Source organism: Mustela nigripes, chromosome 14 (genome assembly GCF_022355385.1).
Source record: "Mustela nigripes isolate SB6536 chromosome 14, MUSNIG.SB6536, whole genome shotgun sequence".
Lineage (NCBI taxonomy): Eukaryota > Metazoa > Chordata > Mammalia > Carnivora > Mustelidae > Mustela > Mustela nigripes.
The window spans coordinates 93,414,556-93,432,731 of record NC_081570.1 but is presented as its reverse complement, the minus strand read 5'-3'; the positions used below and the strand labels follow the sequence as shown (position 1 = coordinate 93,432,731).

Genomic DNA, 18,176 nt, shown 5'->3' with positions numbered 1-18,176 from the left:
TCCCTGCCGAGCAGAGAGCCCGATGCGGGACTCGATCCCAGGACCCTGCGATCATGACCTGAGCTGAAGGCAGCGCTTAACCCACTGAGCCACCCAGGCGCCCCGCTACACAATCTTTAAACTGTCACCTTTGTGTTGATGTCTTCCACACCGTTTTCTTTGGTCCTAATTTCTCTGTGGATTTCCAGGTCTACATGTCCGTCTGTCTATAGGACATCTCTAAACTCTTAAGACTGAGCTCATTTTCTTCCCCCGCCCCAATAGCTTTCCCATTTTACTTTCCAATTTATATTAATAACATTCCATCCATCTGGATGTAAACCTCTCTCTCCGTAGCTCTCAGTTTGATTCAGACACAAAGTCCTGTAAATTCTACCTCCTAAATTTCCTTCTTTTTAATTCAGGTTCTAATCATCTCTCATCCTTGGTCTCCCTGCTGTAGTGATTTTTTTTTTTTCTTTTTAAAGATAGGGTCGTGTGTCTCTTCTGCTGAAAGACCTCCCAGGAGCTCTGCAGAGTGAAATTCAGTCTCTGAAGAGAAAATGCCAGGCCTTTCACACTCTAACTCCAGCTTCATTCCAGCCTCATTTCCTGCATCCCCACCTAACAAACTGGGCTCTGGTAGCTCTGGTAATTCACCTGAAACAGTTCATTGAAGCATACAATTACTTTTCACTCTCTGTGCTTTATTTCTGCTCTGCTCATAACTGCATTTTTTAATCTTTTATATTTTGGATCTCAGGTTCAGAAGGCTCAATTATTGATGCTCTGCAGTTCATGACATACTAATGTAATTGGCCTTCCAAAGTCCTTCACCTGTTACTTATCTGTGCATTGCCCCACGACCTTTCGATGTATTTTATGTCTATGGTTTTTTAATTCGTTCCTGTAAAATATCTACTTTTTTGTGTGTCTCTATATTTAATTTACATTATAGATCTCATTGTGTTTCTTTTTAAATTTAGCGTTGTGTTTCTAAGCTCCGTCCACATTGTCAATCTATTACTTCTGATTGATGCATAATATTTCTTGGTGTACACCCAGCACATTTTATCTGTGCATTGATAACGGACACTCTGAATTTTTTAAAAATATTTTATTGATTTATTTGACAGACAGAGATCATAAGTAGGCAGACAGGCAGGCAGAGAGAGGGGAGGGGGTGAAGCAGGCTCCCTGCTGAGCAGAGAGCCCGATTCGGGGCCTGATCCCAGGACCCTGGGATCATGACCTGAGCTGAAGCCAGAGGCTTAACCCACTGAGCCACCCAGGTGCCCCACTCTGAATGTTTTTTACCTCAACTCCCAGACAAGGCCAGAGTTTCATCACTATCTAACACAGCAATTCTCAACCCTATCAGACTCAACAATATTCCTTAAATAACAAAAGTATATGTCTCCTTTATTATTCTGAAATGACATTCACAGATCATATGACCTACTGTGGTAGGCAGCCTCTCAGAGAACTCCAATGATATCTGCCTCCTGGTATACTCATCCTTGTGTAATCCCCTCTCTTTGACTGTAGGCTGCATTTAATTGAATTCTCTTAAATAGAATTGGACATAAGTGATGGGATGCCACCTATAGGGTTAGCTTACCAAAAACCAAACCAAACCAAAACAACAACAACAACAAAATACCCCTGTGCTTCTGTCTTGGGCGTTCCTAATTCTCTCCCTCCTCTGTGCTGAGAGAAGCAGCTACCATGTTATAAGCTGCCATTTGGAGAGGACCATGTAGCAAGAAACTGAGGGAGGCCTCTGGCAATAGCCAGTGAAGAACTGAGGCCCTTAGTCTAACAACCTGAAGGCACTGAATCCTGTGGACAACCATGTAAGTGATTTGGGAGGTGGATCTTTCCCCATTAATACCTCAGACAAGACTGCAGCACCAGCCAAACACCCTGCCAGCAACTTAAGCGACCTTGAGCTAGCTGAACTGCACCCAGCTAACCTGCACCCAAATTCCTGACCCACAGAAAATGTGTGATAAATGTTTGTTTTAAGCCACTACATTTAGGGATAATTTATTACAGAACAACAAATAACAAATATACCTAACTATCCAATAATTTAAAAATAATATATAATTCCCTATTGTAATATAAAGATAAAATATAGATAGTGAATTATAATATGTGTTTCAAGATATGAATGCTCAGGCATGACTACACTAGAGGGTATAATGGTTCCGGATGCTTGCACCTATCTGTAGAATGACTATGAATGCAGGAACTACAAATGCAGAAGGACTCCAGTCCTTGGTCTACTCAAATTATTACAAGTGATGGTGACATTATTTCCTGAAATAGTTCATAGTTCTTGGTATGTTCCAAACAAAAGAAAGTACAGTATCCCTTCAGTTTTAGGGTACTTACTATTTTGGGAAAAACTGTCAGTTCATTCCTCCCTGTGTCTTTCTTCTTTACTTTCACAATGAACATTCCACTTTCACAAAGCTCATACAACAAATGCGGGTTTCTTTTCCCACACCAAACGTTCTGTGACGCCAGCTGGTGTCCTACAATCTAACTCAATTCTGACACTACCTACCTGGAGATAGTGTTAGATCCCATGGGCTAAAGGGCTCAGTCCCACAAGAGTGCCTCCCACTTTAGATGCCAATCACAAGTAGTAGGTCCCAGGTTACCCATATGTCTGTCCAACTTGGCTACAAACCAGAGGTTCCCATGACATCCTCCCCCTTGGATTTATTTGCTAGAACAGGTCACAGAACTCAGGGAAATATTACTTAGATGAACAGCCAGATGATGAGAGTGAGGTCTGGGAAAGTACTAAGTGAAGAGCTTCTGTCCCTGTGGAGCTGGGGGTGTGTCATTTTCTCCATAGGTGGATGTGTCCCCCAACCTGTTAGCTCTCCAAACCCCCTACTACTGGGATATTTTAATGCATCGTATAGCCATGATCAATTATTAACTACATTTTCAGCTTCCCTCCACTCTCTGGAGAATGGGAGCTGGGGCTGAAAACTCCAACCTCCTGATCATGGCTTGGTCTTTCTGGTGACCAGCCCCAACCAGGAGCCCACCCTGCATTGCCTCATGAGAACAAAAAATGCTCCTTTGCTCTTATCACTTAGGAAATATCAAGGGTTTTAGGAGTTCTTTGCCAGGAACCGGCACCAGAGACCACTATATGTATTTTATATTATCTCACAGTTGCATTCCTAGAAAATTCAATGTAAATTAAGAGCGTAGACATGCTTTGTGTCTATATGTTAACAAAGTTAAGTTCTAGGCTCAGATAATGAAAAATTTTTCATTCGCATGAATGTTTAACAGGACATTCACTGTGGGACTTTTCCTTGTGTGGCATCATGTCTTGCATGCAGAACATCTGATATCCCTGGCTTCAGCCAGTTTTCCTCATTGTTCTGAACACAAAGCTCCCCACCAATATTTAATCCTCAGCCTAAAGGGTGGTGTTTTCCTTTTAAAAACTAGTAGCGAATGGGGCGCCTGGGTGGCTCAGTGGGTTAAGCCACTGCCTTCGGCTCAGGTCATGATCTCAGGGTCCTGGGATCGAGTCCCACATCGGGCTCTCTGCTCAGCAGGGAGCCTGCTTCTCTTCCTCTCTCTCCGCCTGCCTCTCTGCCTACTTGTGATCTCTCTCTGTCAAATAAATAAATAAATCTTTAAAAAAAAAAAAGTAAAAACTAGTAGCGAAGAAATACATACCCAATAACCCATATAGTACTTGTCAATTAATAACAGTGTAACTATAAATTGTTAAAATTGTGTAAATACACTCTTGGGGCAGTGCAAGGACCACCGGCACCCCCAATGACGCAGAGCTTCACAGCCCCAAAACAGGAACTGGTGATTCGAGATGTAGAGTCCAATTCAGGGCCACAACAAGATACACACCCCTCAGCCCATGATTTCATTTTCTTTGCTAATGTTTATTAAATCGTGATCTTGATCACAAAGCCTAGAGCTCAGGACGCTCTCCCTAAACTCCCCGGGAGTCGGCTATTAGTCTGCTTGCATTCCCCCGCCCCGCCCCGCCCCGCGGGCCGACTAGGCCCCGCCCCGCCCGGCGCGTCACCGGAAGTGAGGCAGAGGAAATAGTAAAACCCGCTGGGAGGGAGGCGGCGGAGTCTTGTAGGGCTGGCCGGGGGCATGGCAGACGAAGAGGAAGACCCTACTGTGAGTGACCACCACCGTTCCAACCCACTCTTTTCTTCACTCCCTGGGGGACAGAAGCGGAGCCTGAGTTCAGAATCATTCGGGATTTTCCTTAGCGAATTCACTCGAGAGAGTTCGGGGACTTCACGCCGTGCTAGCCTTTCCCTTCGGATTCATCTCTTAGTACGTGGGGCAGGACGTTAAGAAGAGTAGAGATGTGGCTCGTTGTTCTTTGCTTTAGGGTCTGTATTTGCTAGACACTCCGTGAATCGCCTGGACAGTCATCAAAGGACAAAGCTAGTATTTGTTAGCTCTCATTAGCAACGAACACTGCCGCTGGTAACAAAACTACATGCTCACTGTAAAGTTGGAGGAAAATAATGGACCGACAGTTAGGGAATCTGGATTCCAAAATTTCTGTTTCTGTGAGCAAGTTCCTTGACTTTAAGCCTGGTTTTTGTCATAAAATGGGGCTAAGGCTTATTTGAGGAAAGTTTCTAGCTCTGTATAAGCAGTGCTTAGTAAATACTACTTTTGCTTTCTTTGACTCAATACCAACCCCTTTGTTTTAAATACCAACTCTTATTAGTAAAACTGTAGTAATAGGCTACCTAGTTGGTTAAAAAATAAATAAAGTTTGGTCATTGGAACTCTTCCAGGAGAGGCAGTAGGATTATTTGTTAGGAACGTTGTAGAAGCCATTCCTGCATGAGTGGGAAGTCGGACTGGACAGTCTTTAAAGCTCCCCAAATGCTCATATTTTATTTTTTTTTAAGGCTTTCTGGCATGATATCAGTGTTGAAAAATGGAAAAAAATTAATGTTAATTATTTAAAAATCAAATGCGGTGCTTGACATTTCTGTATATACGTTCTAACTTATAGTTTGAGGAAGAAAATGAAGAAATTGGAGGAGGTGCAGAAGGCGGACAGGGTAAAAGGAAGAGACTTTTTTCTAAAGAATGTAAGTAATATTTGACAACGATTTAATTACAGACAATAAAAACTTTCAGACACGTCTGTCCAAAGTAGATTAATGTTCTGGATGTGTTTCTCTGTGGGGACAGTATTCTCCGATTTGCTTATAAAATTCTCTTTAACTTCTGAATCATAGATACTAGTGATCCTAACCTCAAATTATATGTGGGTGGGTGGGTATATACACTTTTTTCCTTTTTCCTTTTTTTTTTTTTTTTTTAAGTGAGGAAATGTGATCAGTGTTTCAATTCAGGACCTTAGAATATTACCTCCATTACTTTTTTTGTCTGTTACTATTGCAGCAGAACTCCTTTAACTATAAGTCAAAGGTTTTAATGGATCCTGGGACAGGTGCCAAGGGTAAGGAATTAAGTTGGGGCTTTGGACTAACGCATTGGACAAGACAGAAAGGTGATGAACAGTGTAATACATGACAGTGAAATAGAGATTATAATGTATTTGTTCTGTAGTGCATTCCCTCAGTAGACATGTTTGACTCTTTTTGGCAGCAGCAAGAGGGAGCGCTGCTGTTCCTAGTGATGGTTAAAGTCACCCCCTGAAAGGCACTGTGACAACGTGATCTCCATCCTGTGTCCTTTACACATAGTAGTGGCTGAGTATTGACAGATGAGACAACACGTGAATATATGGTTTATTCATGCTGGGTCAGACAAGTGGTTCCCAAATGCTCTTGAATCTGCAGTTAGTAGGTTATATTTTTATTTTTTTAACGACTCAGATTCTCCATATGTCAATTTCTCATCCTAAGCCGACCACTCTTTGATCCATCTTTGACACTGTTTACTACATTTGTATGTGTTTTTACTTCTTACATCAGCCTAAGAAGGAGATTTCCACACCAGCCCATCCCAGAGTGATGTTTGCATCGTCAGTTCTTAGTAGAAACCTTTGTTCTACTTGGATTGCTTTATTTTTGTGATGATAAGAATTCGGGATTTTCGCAATCTTCTCCTTGTCTTACCTAAATCTTGATAGACCTTACTGGCAAAATCTGTTCTCCTAAACCTTCTTTTTAAAAAAATTTCTTGCTACTATAACATAAAGTTTCAAAGCATTCATTGGCATTTTTTGGTGTCTTTACAAAGCCTTTAACCAAATGCAGTTTATATACATACTAGTGAATTACACCCACCAAAATGGTAATGGTAAAGTATCTTCCTTAAATATTTAAGGCAGAATAGCAAGGTTACAATGAAGAATCCTGGCAGACAAGTGATGTCTAAAGTATTACCCAAATGATTAAAGTCAGTATCATGAGTAATATGTATTAATATCATGTACCTCTGATCTGATGCATTAAGAGGGCTCATCACCTCTATGGTACCCTCTCTGGTAATGTGTAACCACAGTCAAATCATGAGAAAACACCAGACAAATCCATATTGGAGAACATTCTACCAGATCACTAACCAGTATCCTTCTAGCATGTCAAGGTCATGAAAGATGAGAAAAGTCTGAGGAACTGTCACTGCTTAGTAGAAAGTAAGGAGGCATGATAGCTAAATAGTGTGGGATCCTGACAAAGAAAAAGGACATTAGTTGAGAAATTGGTACAATCTGAGTATCAGTGTTAATTTCTTAGTTTTGATAAATATCTGTGGCTCTGTAAGATGTTAACATCAGGGTATGGTGGATATAGGGTATTTGGGAGCTCTGTACTATTTTTGCAACTCTTGTAAAGTCTGAAATTACCTCAAAAAAGAAAAGGCAAAAAAGTTGTCAGAACCCAAGAGGGAGAAAAAATGTTGGCTCTTGTGTTTGCTTAGTACCCCTGTATCTGGACCTATAGGCTCTTGTCAGTTTAAATCATAGGGATATCTCTGTCCCAGCCTGACTTCCAAATCACTCCTTTCTTTTCCTCCCTAGGCTGGTGTACCTAATACTCCTTTCAGTTTGACCAGCTTTTGCTTCTCCTAAATAAGAATTACTCTTAATGTACTCATTTCTTCCTTTAGAAGTATTCTAGGGTTTTGTTGTTGTTGTTGTTTTACTGTACTTAAATTGTAGTAGTCGTAAATGAACAGCTTGATGAATTTTATGTATTTACCTATACTTATAACCACCACTCAGATCAAGATATAAAACATTTCCAACCTATGATCGGTTTTTTGTTGTTGTTATTTTTATTGTTGTTGTTTTAACATTTATATACCCCTTTCAGAATCTGATAAGAGTGGTTTATTCTTTGCAGAACAATCCACACACACAAACAATATATAAAATTTTTGCATATAATTTCAGCAGGGTTCAAAGATTTCTCAAAGCCTATCCATAGACTAACTGGGGATTAATAGACTATAGGATAATAATCCATCTGGATCCCATCTGGCTTAAGCCCAAGAAGTATAATACTTTTGAGGGTAGCACTATAGACTCTGGAGCCAGATCAGCTGTGTTCAAACATGGACTTTATCTCTTACTATCTGTGTGACCTTGGGTAAATCACTTAGCTCAGTGCCTCAGTTTTCTCACCTAAATGAAATAGGGGTAATAATAGTATTTACTGGAAAGGGTTGTTGTGAGGATTAAATGAGGTGGGTTTTTGTTTTTTTTTTTTTATTACTCTGTATTGAATTTTTTTCTCTTTTGCATTTTCCGTGGTTCTTTCAGATGTTAGCTGTGCATTGATCTGGAGAATGAAATATGAAATATCAAGATTCTACATAGTTTGCTTTTTCCATTTGATTCCCCTTTTCTTCATATAAGAAGAAATTGGAGCACTTTCTCTCATGTCCTTTTCCCTATGTTGGTATCAGAAAGATCTTGCCTTCTCTTTTCCAGTGCCCCCACTGCCCTCCCCTCACCCTACACCATATATGCACAGAACATTCCTAGTGAGGACTCAGCCGTTGGTACTCATCCTTTCACTGCCATGGAGGTTCCCAATTCAAGTTATTCCAGGGTTGTTGGCGAATAGGTAATAGAGGTTAGGGAAAGAATATTGATGTCAGGGTTTTGTAGTTGGGAGGGAACAGGAGTTCCTACTAGGGAAGGACAGGTAGGAATAGTTGGTTAGGAGATCTTGGTTAAAATCCCTTACATCTAAGTCCATACTTGCAGACACAATATAAATATGTTCATACAGGTGTTTTCTCTATCTTGGTCCATTTATAATTTGAGAAAAGTATTGTTAAATTGTTAAATTTGTTCAAGTGAACAAAAATGATTGTTCTTTTACAGTGCGATGTATGATGTATGGGTTTGGGGATGACCAGAATCCTTATACTGAGTCAGTGGATATACTTGAAGACCTTGTCATAGAGTTCATCACTGAAATGGTAAGATTTTTTTGTAATTGGTCTTAGTTAACTGAGTAGTAGATCTGAAATTCTAACTTTGAGTTAAGACTAGAACTATGCCATCCTTTTGAAATAATCTTACCCATTTGAGGGCCTTTTTGTGGAAGTTACCAATTACTATTTATCATTAAAGATATATAGAAGGGGCACCTGGGTGGCTCAGTGGGTTAAAGCCTCTGCCTTCGGCTCAGGCCATGATCCCAGGGTCCTGGGACTGAGCCCTGCATTGGGCTCTCTGCTCAGCAGGGAGCCTGCTTCCCTTCCTCTCTGCCTGCCTTTCTACCTACTTGTGATCTCTGTCAAATAAATAAATAAAATCTTTAAAAAAAAAAAAAAAGATACATAGATATATAAAGATATTCACATGTACATATGTACACATAAAATATGCTACCCTCTCCCGAATTTTATTTGTAAGAAAATAATTATAAGATCCTTGAATAAAATTTAAAAATAATAACCATAATGCAATCATCTAATGTAAGTTTTCTCCTTCCACTATTTATTTAAATGTATATAGTGCTGGGGTGCCTGGGTGGCTCAGTCCGTTAAGCCTCTGCCTTCAACAAACCAGAAGAGACTCTTAATCTCAGGAAAGAAACCGAGAGTTGCTGGGGGATTGAGGGAGGGATAGGGTGGTTGGGTTATGGACATTGGAGAGGGTATATGCTATGGCGAGTGCTGTAAATTGTGTAAGACTGATGATTCACAGACCTGGACCCCTGAAGCAAACAATACATTATATGTTAATAGAAAATTTTTTTTAAAAGCCTCTGCCTTCAGCTCAGGTCATGATCTCAGGATCCTGGAAGTTCTACATTGGGGTCCCTGCTTAGCAGGGAGTCTGCTTCTCTGTCTCTCCTCTCATGCTCTCTCTCAAATAAGTAAATAAAGTCTTTAGAAAAAAGTATGCAATGATTACATAGTAATATCATGGTAAACATTTTTTACTTAAAATTTTACAGTACATACTTTCTATATTCTAATCACAGTTATTTTAGTAGTTAAATGAAGTTACTTATGGATTATTAAGTGAATAGATACTTTTGAATGACCATATTCATGAAATTGCCTCCTGTCTCCTTAGATATATTCACAGGGATGGAAATACTGAGTTTGGTTGTGTTCCTGTGAATTTTTACTGTGTTATGGATTATTTCCTTCGTACAGAATAATAGAAGTAAAATTCCTGTGTCGGAGTATGCATTTTTAAACATTATTTTCCATTTATAAAAATAATACTTATTAAATTTAGGAAGAATAAAAAAGTTCAGGAAAGGGGCACCTGGGTGGGTCAATCGGTTGGGCATCTGCCTTCTGCCCAGGTCGTGATCTCAGGGTCCTGGGATTGAACCCCACATCAGGCTCTCAGTTCATCGGGGAGCCTGCTGCTCCCTCTCACTCTCCCTCTCTGCTCTCTCTCTCCCTCTCTCTCAAATAAATAAATAAATAAAATCTTTAAAAAAAAACATGTAGGAAAGAAAATAGAAATCTGTAATCCTTCCACTTATTGACAACTAATGCTGAGATTTTGGTGAGTATTTTCCCGTTTTTTTGCACATTATTTATTTATTTATTTGACATAGATCATAAGTAGGCAGAGAGGCTGGCAGAGAGAGGGGGGAAGCAGGCTCCATGCTGAGCAGAGAGCCTGATGTGGGCTTGATCCCAGGTCCCTGGGATCATGACCTCGCTGAAGGCAGAGACTTTAACCCACTGAGCCACCCAGGCACCCCTGCACATATTTTTAAACATCATTAAATTGAAATCATACAGTATATTTTGTCATAGAGCCTGCTTTTTCACTTAAGTAGAACTCTGTCCCCCATGTCTTTCCCTAACACTCTTTAATTTTAATGGCTTCATAATATTAATTGATTGGATGTGCCCAAATTTATTTAATGCCTTACTAAATACTTAGATTCCTCTTTTTTAGTCATTAGAAAAAATGCTATAATGAACCTTTGTATTTTAAAGTATTTATTTGAGAGAGAGAGAACAGGAGAGAGAATGAATAGGGGGAGGGTCAGAGGGAGAAGCAGATTCCCTGCTGAGTAGAGAGCCGGACCTGGGGCTCGATCCTGGGACTCCAGGATCATGACCTGAGCCAAAGGCAGATGCTTAACTGACTGAGCCACCCAGGCACCCCAGACTTTTGTTTCTGTACAGGATGAATATATGATAGGAGATGAGACTTTCTTGAAGAAAACCTACCACTATTTCTCAACTACTGAGACAATGAAGTGTGCGGTTACAAAGAAATTATAGAATTATTTTATAAAAATGAAGACAAAAGCTACGTAGATCAAAAAAGAAACCTCAGTAGATTTAGTTTTAATGTCTTTAGTATTAAAAAATGTCTATGAACCATTAAGAGAAACATTCCTATAACACAGTAGCAAGTGGACAAAGGACCCGAATAGAAAGACAATTCACAAATGAATAGCTATAATAATTCGAAGAGAAAATCTTCAAACTCACCGGTATTAAATAAATGCAAATTAAAAGAGTAAAATATTAGATTTGTTTAATTTAATTTAATTTATTTCTTTGTAATAGACTCACAAGGCAATGTCAATTGGAAGACAAGGTCGGGTACAAGTTGAAGATATCGTCTTCTTGATTCGAAAGGACCCAAGGAAGTTTGCTAGGGTTAAAGACTTGCTTACTATGAATGAAGAATTGAAACGAGCTAGAAAAGCATTTGATGAAGCAAACTATGGATCTTGACACCTGTACTTTCTGAAGCTTCATTATCTTTTGAGGAAACTATATATATATATAATAACTGTATATTTTCCACAGTGAGGTTCCAGTTTCTAGCCATGTATATATGCAAGATGGAGAAACCGATTTTTCAGCTTTTATTTTCAGGTCTTCGTTTTTAGAGTGATATTTGAGCCTTGAATTTCCTGCCCTTATCTGACTGTACTTGAATTACTTACTGGGTTTTTAATGGCCACATGTAAGTTGAAGTACCTTGCAAACCAGGTGGTTCCTTCTGACTGACTGTTTAAATGATGAAGTAGTATTTATGTATTGGGTGTATTTTGTGCCATTGTAGGCTAAACCATAGCTGTTTAATATATGAAATCTATAGGGCCCCTTTGACTATGATTGCTAAGACATGTTTCATGTATTCTAAAGTTTTTAGACTACAGTGATCTAATTATTAAAAGATAGTGAACTGGTTTGCTTTTTTTTTTTAAGGAGAAGATGATACAGGAAAATAACAGTCTTTTGTAGGAATGTTTATCTAACATATTTGTTTTTTAGTATTCTTTACATTACAAGAAGGTTTTTTTTTAATTTTTTAAACTAAAAGTTTCATGTGAATTCTTCCGTATTGGAAGGCTTTTGATTTAAAACCTTTTGGGCTTATAATGTACTAGTTGTCAAATTTTAAGGGAACTCATTTTCCCAGGTCACATTAAAGCTTCTAAAAATAAATGCTTTCAGTAGTAGGAATGGTATTGCTTAAAAAGCTAATGGCAGGATAAGCACTTGGGATAGTGTTTTATTAACCTATTTGTTAGTACTTGTTTGTGGAAACGTGTACTCGACTAAACCATATATGGCTATGGAAACCACTTTTGTATTTCAGGATATACAGGTTTTGTGTGTGTTTAGCTTATTGTATTAAATTATTACACTTAGTTTAAAATAAAGATTAAAACTGCATTTAAAGGGATTACTGAATATTACTCTTTGTGGAACAGTGTTTGTGCGGTGCTTATAAACATCTGTAAGTCAGCATGTAGGAGAATTTCCCTTTCTTAATCTGTTGATACAAGGAATAAAGTGGAAAATTAGATTAATAATTGAATTTGACTATGTGATTTATCAGCTTTTTCTCCCCATTACTAGTAATATGGTTCTGGCTGCTTAATCTCACTGAAGACTTTTTTTTCCCTATATTTGTATAATCCCCCTGAATTGATACTGAGATTCAAGATAGCTGGGCTGTTTTTTTGTTACTTAAAAAAATAAAAACCAGGGCATCTGGCTGGCTCAGTTGGTAGAGCCTGTGACTCTCAGTCTGAGGGTCATGAGTTCAAAGCCCTGTATTGGACATAGAGCCTACTTAAAAAAAAAAAAAAAAAAAAGAGGCAAAACCAATTGAAAAGCTACTCTGCTCCAGTCTAAGCTGAAATCAAGAATGCTAGTGGAATAGTAACATCTCAATATTGCTATTTTTGCTAACCAGGGTGTACTTCACCCTGAAGAAAGAACTGGTAATAATTGGTTCTAGGGGAGCTATCCTGGTACCCCTCTTAGCTAGGGCTGCTGTAACAAAATATCAGACTGGGCAGCTGAAACAACAGAATTCACTTTCTCAGGCTCTGGAGGCTGGAAGTCTGAGATCAGGGTGCCAGCATGGTTGGGGTCTGATGAAGGAGGACTCTTCTGGGCTGTAGATAGCAGCCTTCCCTGTGTCTGCTTGTCTGAGGGAGCTCTGTTCTTTCTTCCTCTTTTTATAGGGGCACCAGAGTTCCACTCTAACGACTTCATTTAACCTTAATATAGCCTCCTTAAAAGCCCTGTCTCCAATATAGTCAGATGGGAACGAGGGTTGGGTTAGGGCTGCAACATGACAAATTTCAGGGGATTACAATTCAGTCTGAAGCAGTGTCATTAATTTTACTATTTTGCTAGTGACCCTGACACTAAGTTTTTTAATGGGACCTTGTAGGTTGCAAGCCATAGAACTTGACTCAAAAACAACCTAAGCAGAAGAGAGGAATTTATTGGATTATCCGACTGAAACAAGGGAAAGTAGGAATGGAGTTGATTCCCTATGGTTGACTGGATGTAAGAACTTGAGAATCAGGACTGTTCATCTTTATCCTAATTTTGGTTTTATTCTCTCAGGAACCTCAGTGTGCCAAGGCAACATGATAGCAGTTCTAGGGTTCCCATCCATATAACTGATCGAGGGAGCTACTTGACTTACCAATACAGAAGATCCCCAGGAGTGAGGGAGGAGGTAAGAGCTGGGTACTATAAGTGAGAAAGGGAAAGAGAGACTGGGCAGACAAAAATAACAGATGTGGCACTGTCTTGATCCATGAGCTTATTTGAATTCTAACAGTGAGGTAACATGGCTCCCTTCTAATGTCTAGAGCTACACTGTGTAATATGGTAGCCACTAGCCACATGGGACCATTTAAATTCACTTCATTCAAATTAAATGAAACAAAACCTTCAATTCCTCAGTTGTACTGGCTGTATTTCAGGTGTTCATCAGCCCCATGGCTGGGGGCTGCTACATTGAACAGTGCAGACATAGAACCTTTTTTTCATCACCACAGAAAACTATTTGGAACAGTGCTGTTCAGGTGCTTTTTCTTAATTCGATTTGCTTTAAAAGACTCACTATGAAAAACCTCAAGTATACACAGTAATAGAATAGTATCATGAGCCCCCATCTTCAACAATTAACTAACCTTTGCCAATTTTAATGTCTTATATATTCCTCCACCTTTGGGGGGAAAGGGGCAGCATTTTAAGGCAAATCACAGCTTTCATTGTATCATTTCAACTATGAATACTTCACTATGTCCTCTCTAACAAAAAGTTTTAAAAGGTAGTCCAAATACTGCTATTATACCCTAACACAAATTAACATTAATTTCTTAATACTCCATTTAATACCCAATCCTTGTTTAAATCTCCTAATTTGTCTCAAAATTTAGAGTTTGTGTATCTGTTTTCTATTGTTTCTGTAACAGATTAAATTTAGTGACTTAAAACAACAAAGTCATTATCTTACCAGTTCTTTAGGTCAGAAGTCTGCTAGAGGCCTCACTGGTGCTAAAATCAAGGTACTACATTCCTTTCTGGATATTCTAGGAGAGAACCTGTTTACTTGCATTTTCCAGCATCTAGGGCGTACATTCTTTGGCTCTTAGTCCCCTTCTGTCTTCCAAGTTAGCAATGTTGCATCTTTCTGATCTTTCTTCCATAATCCTATCTCACTCTGACTCCCGCTGGAAAAGTTGCTCTGCTTCTAAGGACCCAGGTGATCCTTAGAATTCTGGGTTATCCAGATGGGTCCAATATATTGGATAACCCAGAATAACCTGACCATTTTAAAACCCTTAACTAATCACACCAGCAAAGTCTCTTACCATGTAAAGTAACATATTCACAGATTCTGAGGATTAAGATGTTAAGGTCTTTGGGAAGGGCTGTTATTCTGCCTCCCACAGGCTATTTGCAATAAAATCTAAACAAGGTTTCACCCACTGTATTTGGTTACCCATTGGATTGAGTGGGTCTAATTTCTATTAATCTCTAGTAGCTCTTCCTTCCCTACTTGTTTAAGTGAGACTTTCTCTTTAAAGAATTATACCCTTTTTTTTTTTTAGCTAGCATGTTTGTTTGCTTCATGCTGAAACAGAACATCTGATATAACTTATGATTCTCTTGAAATTGGTTTTACTGCATTTAAACTGATTTTCTTAAGTAAAAGCTGTAATAATCTAAGTGGAAATTTTTAAATGGGCTCCTTTGATGTATCAGTAGCTCCCTTGGCTTCTCATTGGTGGAAAGAGGTAGTGTCTGGAGAGTCAGCTGATCACTTTCCAAGAGACCTCAGGGGGCTGCATTACTTGGGTGAACGTGTAGTCCAGAGTTTGATTTGCACACTGCAGGCTTGGAAACTGATTTCATCAGCAGATGGAGAGCACGTCCATCTTTCAGGGTAGACTTAGAAACCAAGTTTGTAAGGCCAGCATATGAAGATGGATACCAATTTATAGATGTGGTAAAACTTTCATGGATTTGACCAGCAAATTCTTCCCTATCCTGGGAATGTGGGAAATGAAAACATAAATATGAAGATAGAATGAGGAGAGTTAGATGAACGCATTGCCTAGAGCATTGGGTAAGAGAAGGATAAGATTTATACAGAAACAGGAAGAATGGCTCCCTAGGCCCTGAAGCCGTGGGCTGGGATGTGTTTCCTTTGAAGCAATCTTCAAGATTCTTTTGCTGCTAATACTGGAGACTTGACTTGAGTTTTCACGTCCAGTGACAATACCCATCCAAGCACACGGAGCAGAGCATTGTGCCCGAAAATCAAGAACTTTTTAAGCACTCTGACTGTATCCCAGAACATTCCCAATTCTCTAGGCCTGATTTTCTTAATGACTGAACCACCCAGGTGCCTCTAGGCCTGATTTTCTTAGCGTCCCTATATTTATCTTCTTAACACAGAGACTGGGAAGTAGATAGATAACCAGTGAGCAAGGTGTTAAATGTGTTGTTACAGGCTACTGCTTTTCCCGGGTCCTGGTGAAAGACTCCATGAGCTAGACTGTTATTTCATGGGATAGGATCACAGAAAACATTTTGGTATATCAGCAAGTATTTAGTAAGCACCTGTTTTGTTTGAGGCATAGCACAGATACTACAGGGCTATCTGGTATCTGGATGAGTAGAATTCTAAAGTTACAGAGGTAAAGTAAGGAGGAAATTTCTTATCTATTACCAGTAGATTGGTAAGAGTCTCAATCTGAGCTTTTGTACAAAATCCCAATTCATGTATAATTTGTAGCATTCAGTCTTCTATGCACATCCTCACACAGAAAGCCCGGTAAGCTGCTCTGAAATTGGGTGTATTCTTTTTTCTATTCCTTTTTTTTTTAAGATTTTATTTATTTGACAGAAAGATGGAGATTATAAGTAAGCAGAGAGGCAGATGGCTGGAGAGGGAGAAGCAGGCTCCCAGCTGAGCAAGGAGCCCAATGCGGGGCTCAATCCCAGGACCCTGAGACCATGACCGGAGCTGAAAGCAGAGGCCTAACCCACTGAGCCACCCAGGGGCCCTGGGTATATTCTTTTAGAATAAGAAAAATAAACGCTGAAATGTAAATCATTTGTCATTTGCCTTTGTAAGGCTATTTTATTTATTTATTTATTTATTTATTTTAAAGATTTATTATTTATTTGACAGATCACAAGCAGGCAGAGAGGCAGGCAGAGAGAGAGGAGGAAGCAGACTCCCCGCTGAGCAGAGATCCCGCTGCGGGGCTCCATCCCAGGACCCTGGGATCATGACCTGAGCTGAAGGCACCCCTATTTTATTTTATTTTTTAAAAGATTTTATTTATTATTTATTTGACAGATAGAGATCACAAGTAGGCAGAGAGGCAGGCAGAGAGAGAGGAGGAAGCTGGCTGCCTGCTGAGCAGAGAGCCCGATACGGGGCTCGATCCCAGGACCCTGAGATCATGACCTGAGCCGAAGGCAGAGGCTTTAACCCACTGAGCCACCCAGGCACCCCTATTTTATTTTTTTTAAAGATTTATTTATTTATTTGAGAGAGAGGGCGCCTAGGTGGCTCAGTTGGTTAAGCGACTGCCTTCGGCTTGGGTCATGATCCCGGAGTCCTGGGATCGAGTTCCACATCAGGATCCCAGCTCCATGGGGAGTCTGCTTCTCCCTCTGACCTCTGCTCTCATGCTCTCTCACTCTGTCTCTGTCTCTCTCAAATAAATAAATAAAATAAATAAAGATATTATTATTTATTTATTTGAGAGAGAGAGTGTGTGAGGGGGCACACAGGAGTGGGGGGTCAAAAGAAGAGGGAGAGAATCATCAGGTAGACCCCTTTGCTGAGCTCTGATCACGGAGCCTAACTAGGGGCTCAATTCCACAACCCTGAGATCACAACCTGAAACGAAATCAAGAGTTGGATGCTCAATTGATTAAGTCTACCAGGTGCCCCTGTGTGGCAATTTTAGATAAATAACTGAAAATTTAGTAGGAAAGAGCCTAGTTACTGACCCAACTCTTAAAAAAAAAAAAAAAAAAAAAAAGCTAATACTGTACTTAATTTTTTCTGTAATAGGACTTTTTTTTTGCTTTTAATTTTTTTTTTTCAGTTTTGTTTTAAATTTCTTCTCAGTGTAACAGTATTCATTGTTTTTGCACCACACCCAGTGCTCCATGCAATACGTGCCCTCTGTAATACCCACCACCTGGCTCCCCCAGCCTCCCTCCCCCCACCCCTTCAAGACCCTCAGGTTTTTTTTCAGAGTCCATAATCTCTCATGGTTCACCTCCCCTTCCAATTTCCCTCAACTCCCTTCTCTCCATCTCCCCATGTCCTCCATGTTATTTGTTATGCTCCACAAATAAGTGAAACCATATGATAATTGACTCTCTCTGCTTGACTTATTTCACTCAGCATAATCTCTTCCAGTCCCGTCCATGTTGCTACAAAAGTTGGGTATTCATCCTTTCTGATGGAGGCATAATACTCCATAGTATTTATTTATTTGATAGAGATCACAAGTAGGCAGAGAGAGGGGGAAGCAGGTTCCCTGCTGAGCACAGAACCCTCCGGGCTCGATCCCAGGACACTGAAAGCACGACCTGAGCCAAAGGCAGAGGCTTAACCCACTGAGCCACCCAAGCACCCCTGATAGAGGACTTTTATAAGTATTTTGGGAGCACCTGACTTGTAAGACACCTACCTAGACTCATTTTGGTGAATCTCATGTTTTTCTTTGATCTTTCTAGCAAGTTCTACTAAAGAGTTTCAAGATTATTACCAGAAAGTTATTGACCAGGACGCTTGGGTGGCTCAGTTGGTTGGACGACTGCCTTCGGCTCAGGTCATGATCCTGGAGTCCTGGGATCGAGTCCTGCATCGGGGGACTCCATGGGGAGTCTGCTTCTCTCTCTGACCTTCTCCTCGTTCATGTTCTCTCTCACTGTCT

General features: G+C 39.8%; 1 protein-coding gene across 2 annotated transcripts; it reads left to right on the top strand.

Moving 5' to 3' along the window:
- Positions 1 to 4,083: 4,083 nt before the first annotated feature.
- On the top strand, positions 4,084 to 18,176 carry TAF13 (TATA-box binding protein associated factor 13). 2 transcript variants are annotated; one of them, XM_059374218.1, is made up of 4 exons: positions 4,084 to 4,170; positions 5,033 to 5,111; positions 8,327 to 8,424; positions 17,977 to 18,176. In XM_059374218.1, the coding sequence occupies exons 1-4, from the start codon at positions 4,144 to 4,146 to the stop codon at positions 18,076 to 18,078; spliced, it is 306 nt and encodes a 101-aa protein (XP_059230201.1). In that variant the 5' UTR covers positions 4,084 to 4,143; the 3' UTR covers positions 18,079 to 18,176. The 2 variants fall into 2 exon arrangements, with proteins under 2 accessions (XP_059230201.1, XP_059230200.1); XM_059374217.1 differs by lacking the exon at positions 17,977 to 18,176 and adding an exon at positions 11,005 to 12,126.

What these genes read in the sequence shown, in the direction of transcription:
- TAF13 (XM_059374217.1), top strand. Translation starts at nt 4,144, where the DNA reads ATGGCAGACGAAGAGGAAGACCCTACT. An exon ending in GAGACTTTTTTCTAAAGAAT is followed by an intron (nt 5,112 to 8,326) that starts GTAAGTAATATT and finishes GTTCTTTTACAG; the next exon opens with TGCGATGTATGATGTATGGG. An exon ending in TAGAGTTCATCACTGAAATG is followed by an intron (nt 8,425 to 11,004) that starts GTAAGATTTTTT and finishes TCTTTGTAATAG; the next exon opens with ACTCACAAGGCAATGTCAAT.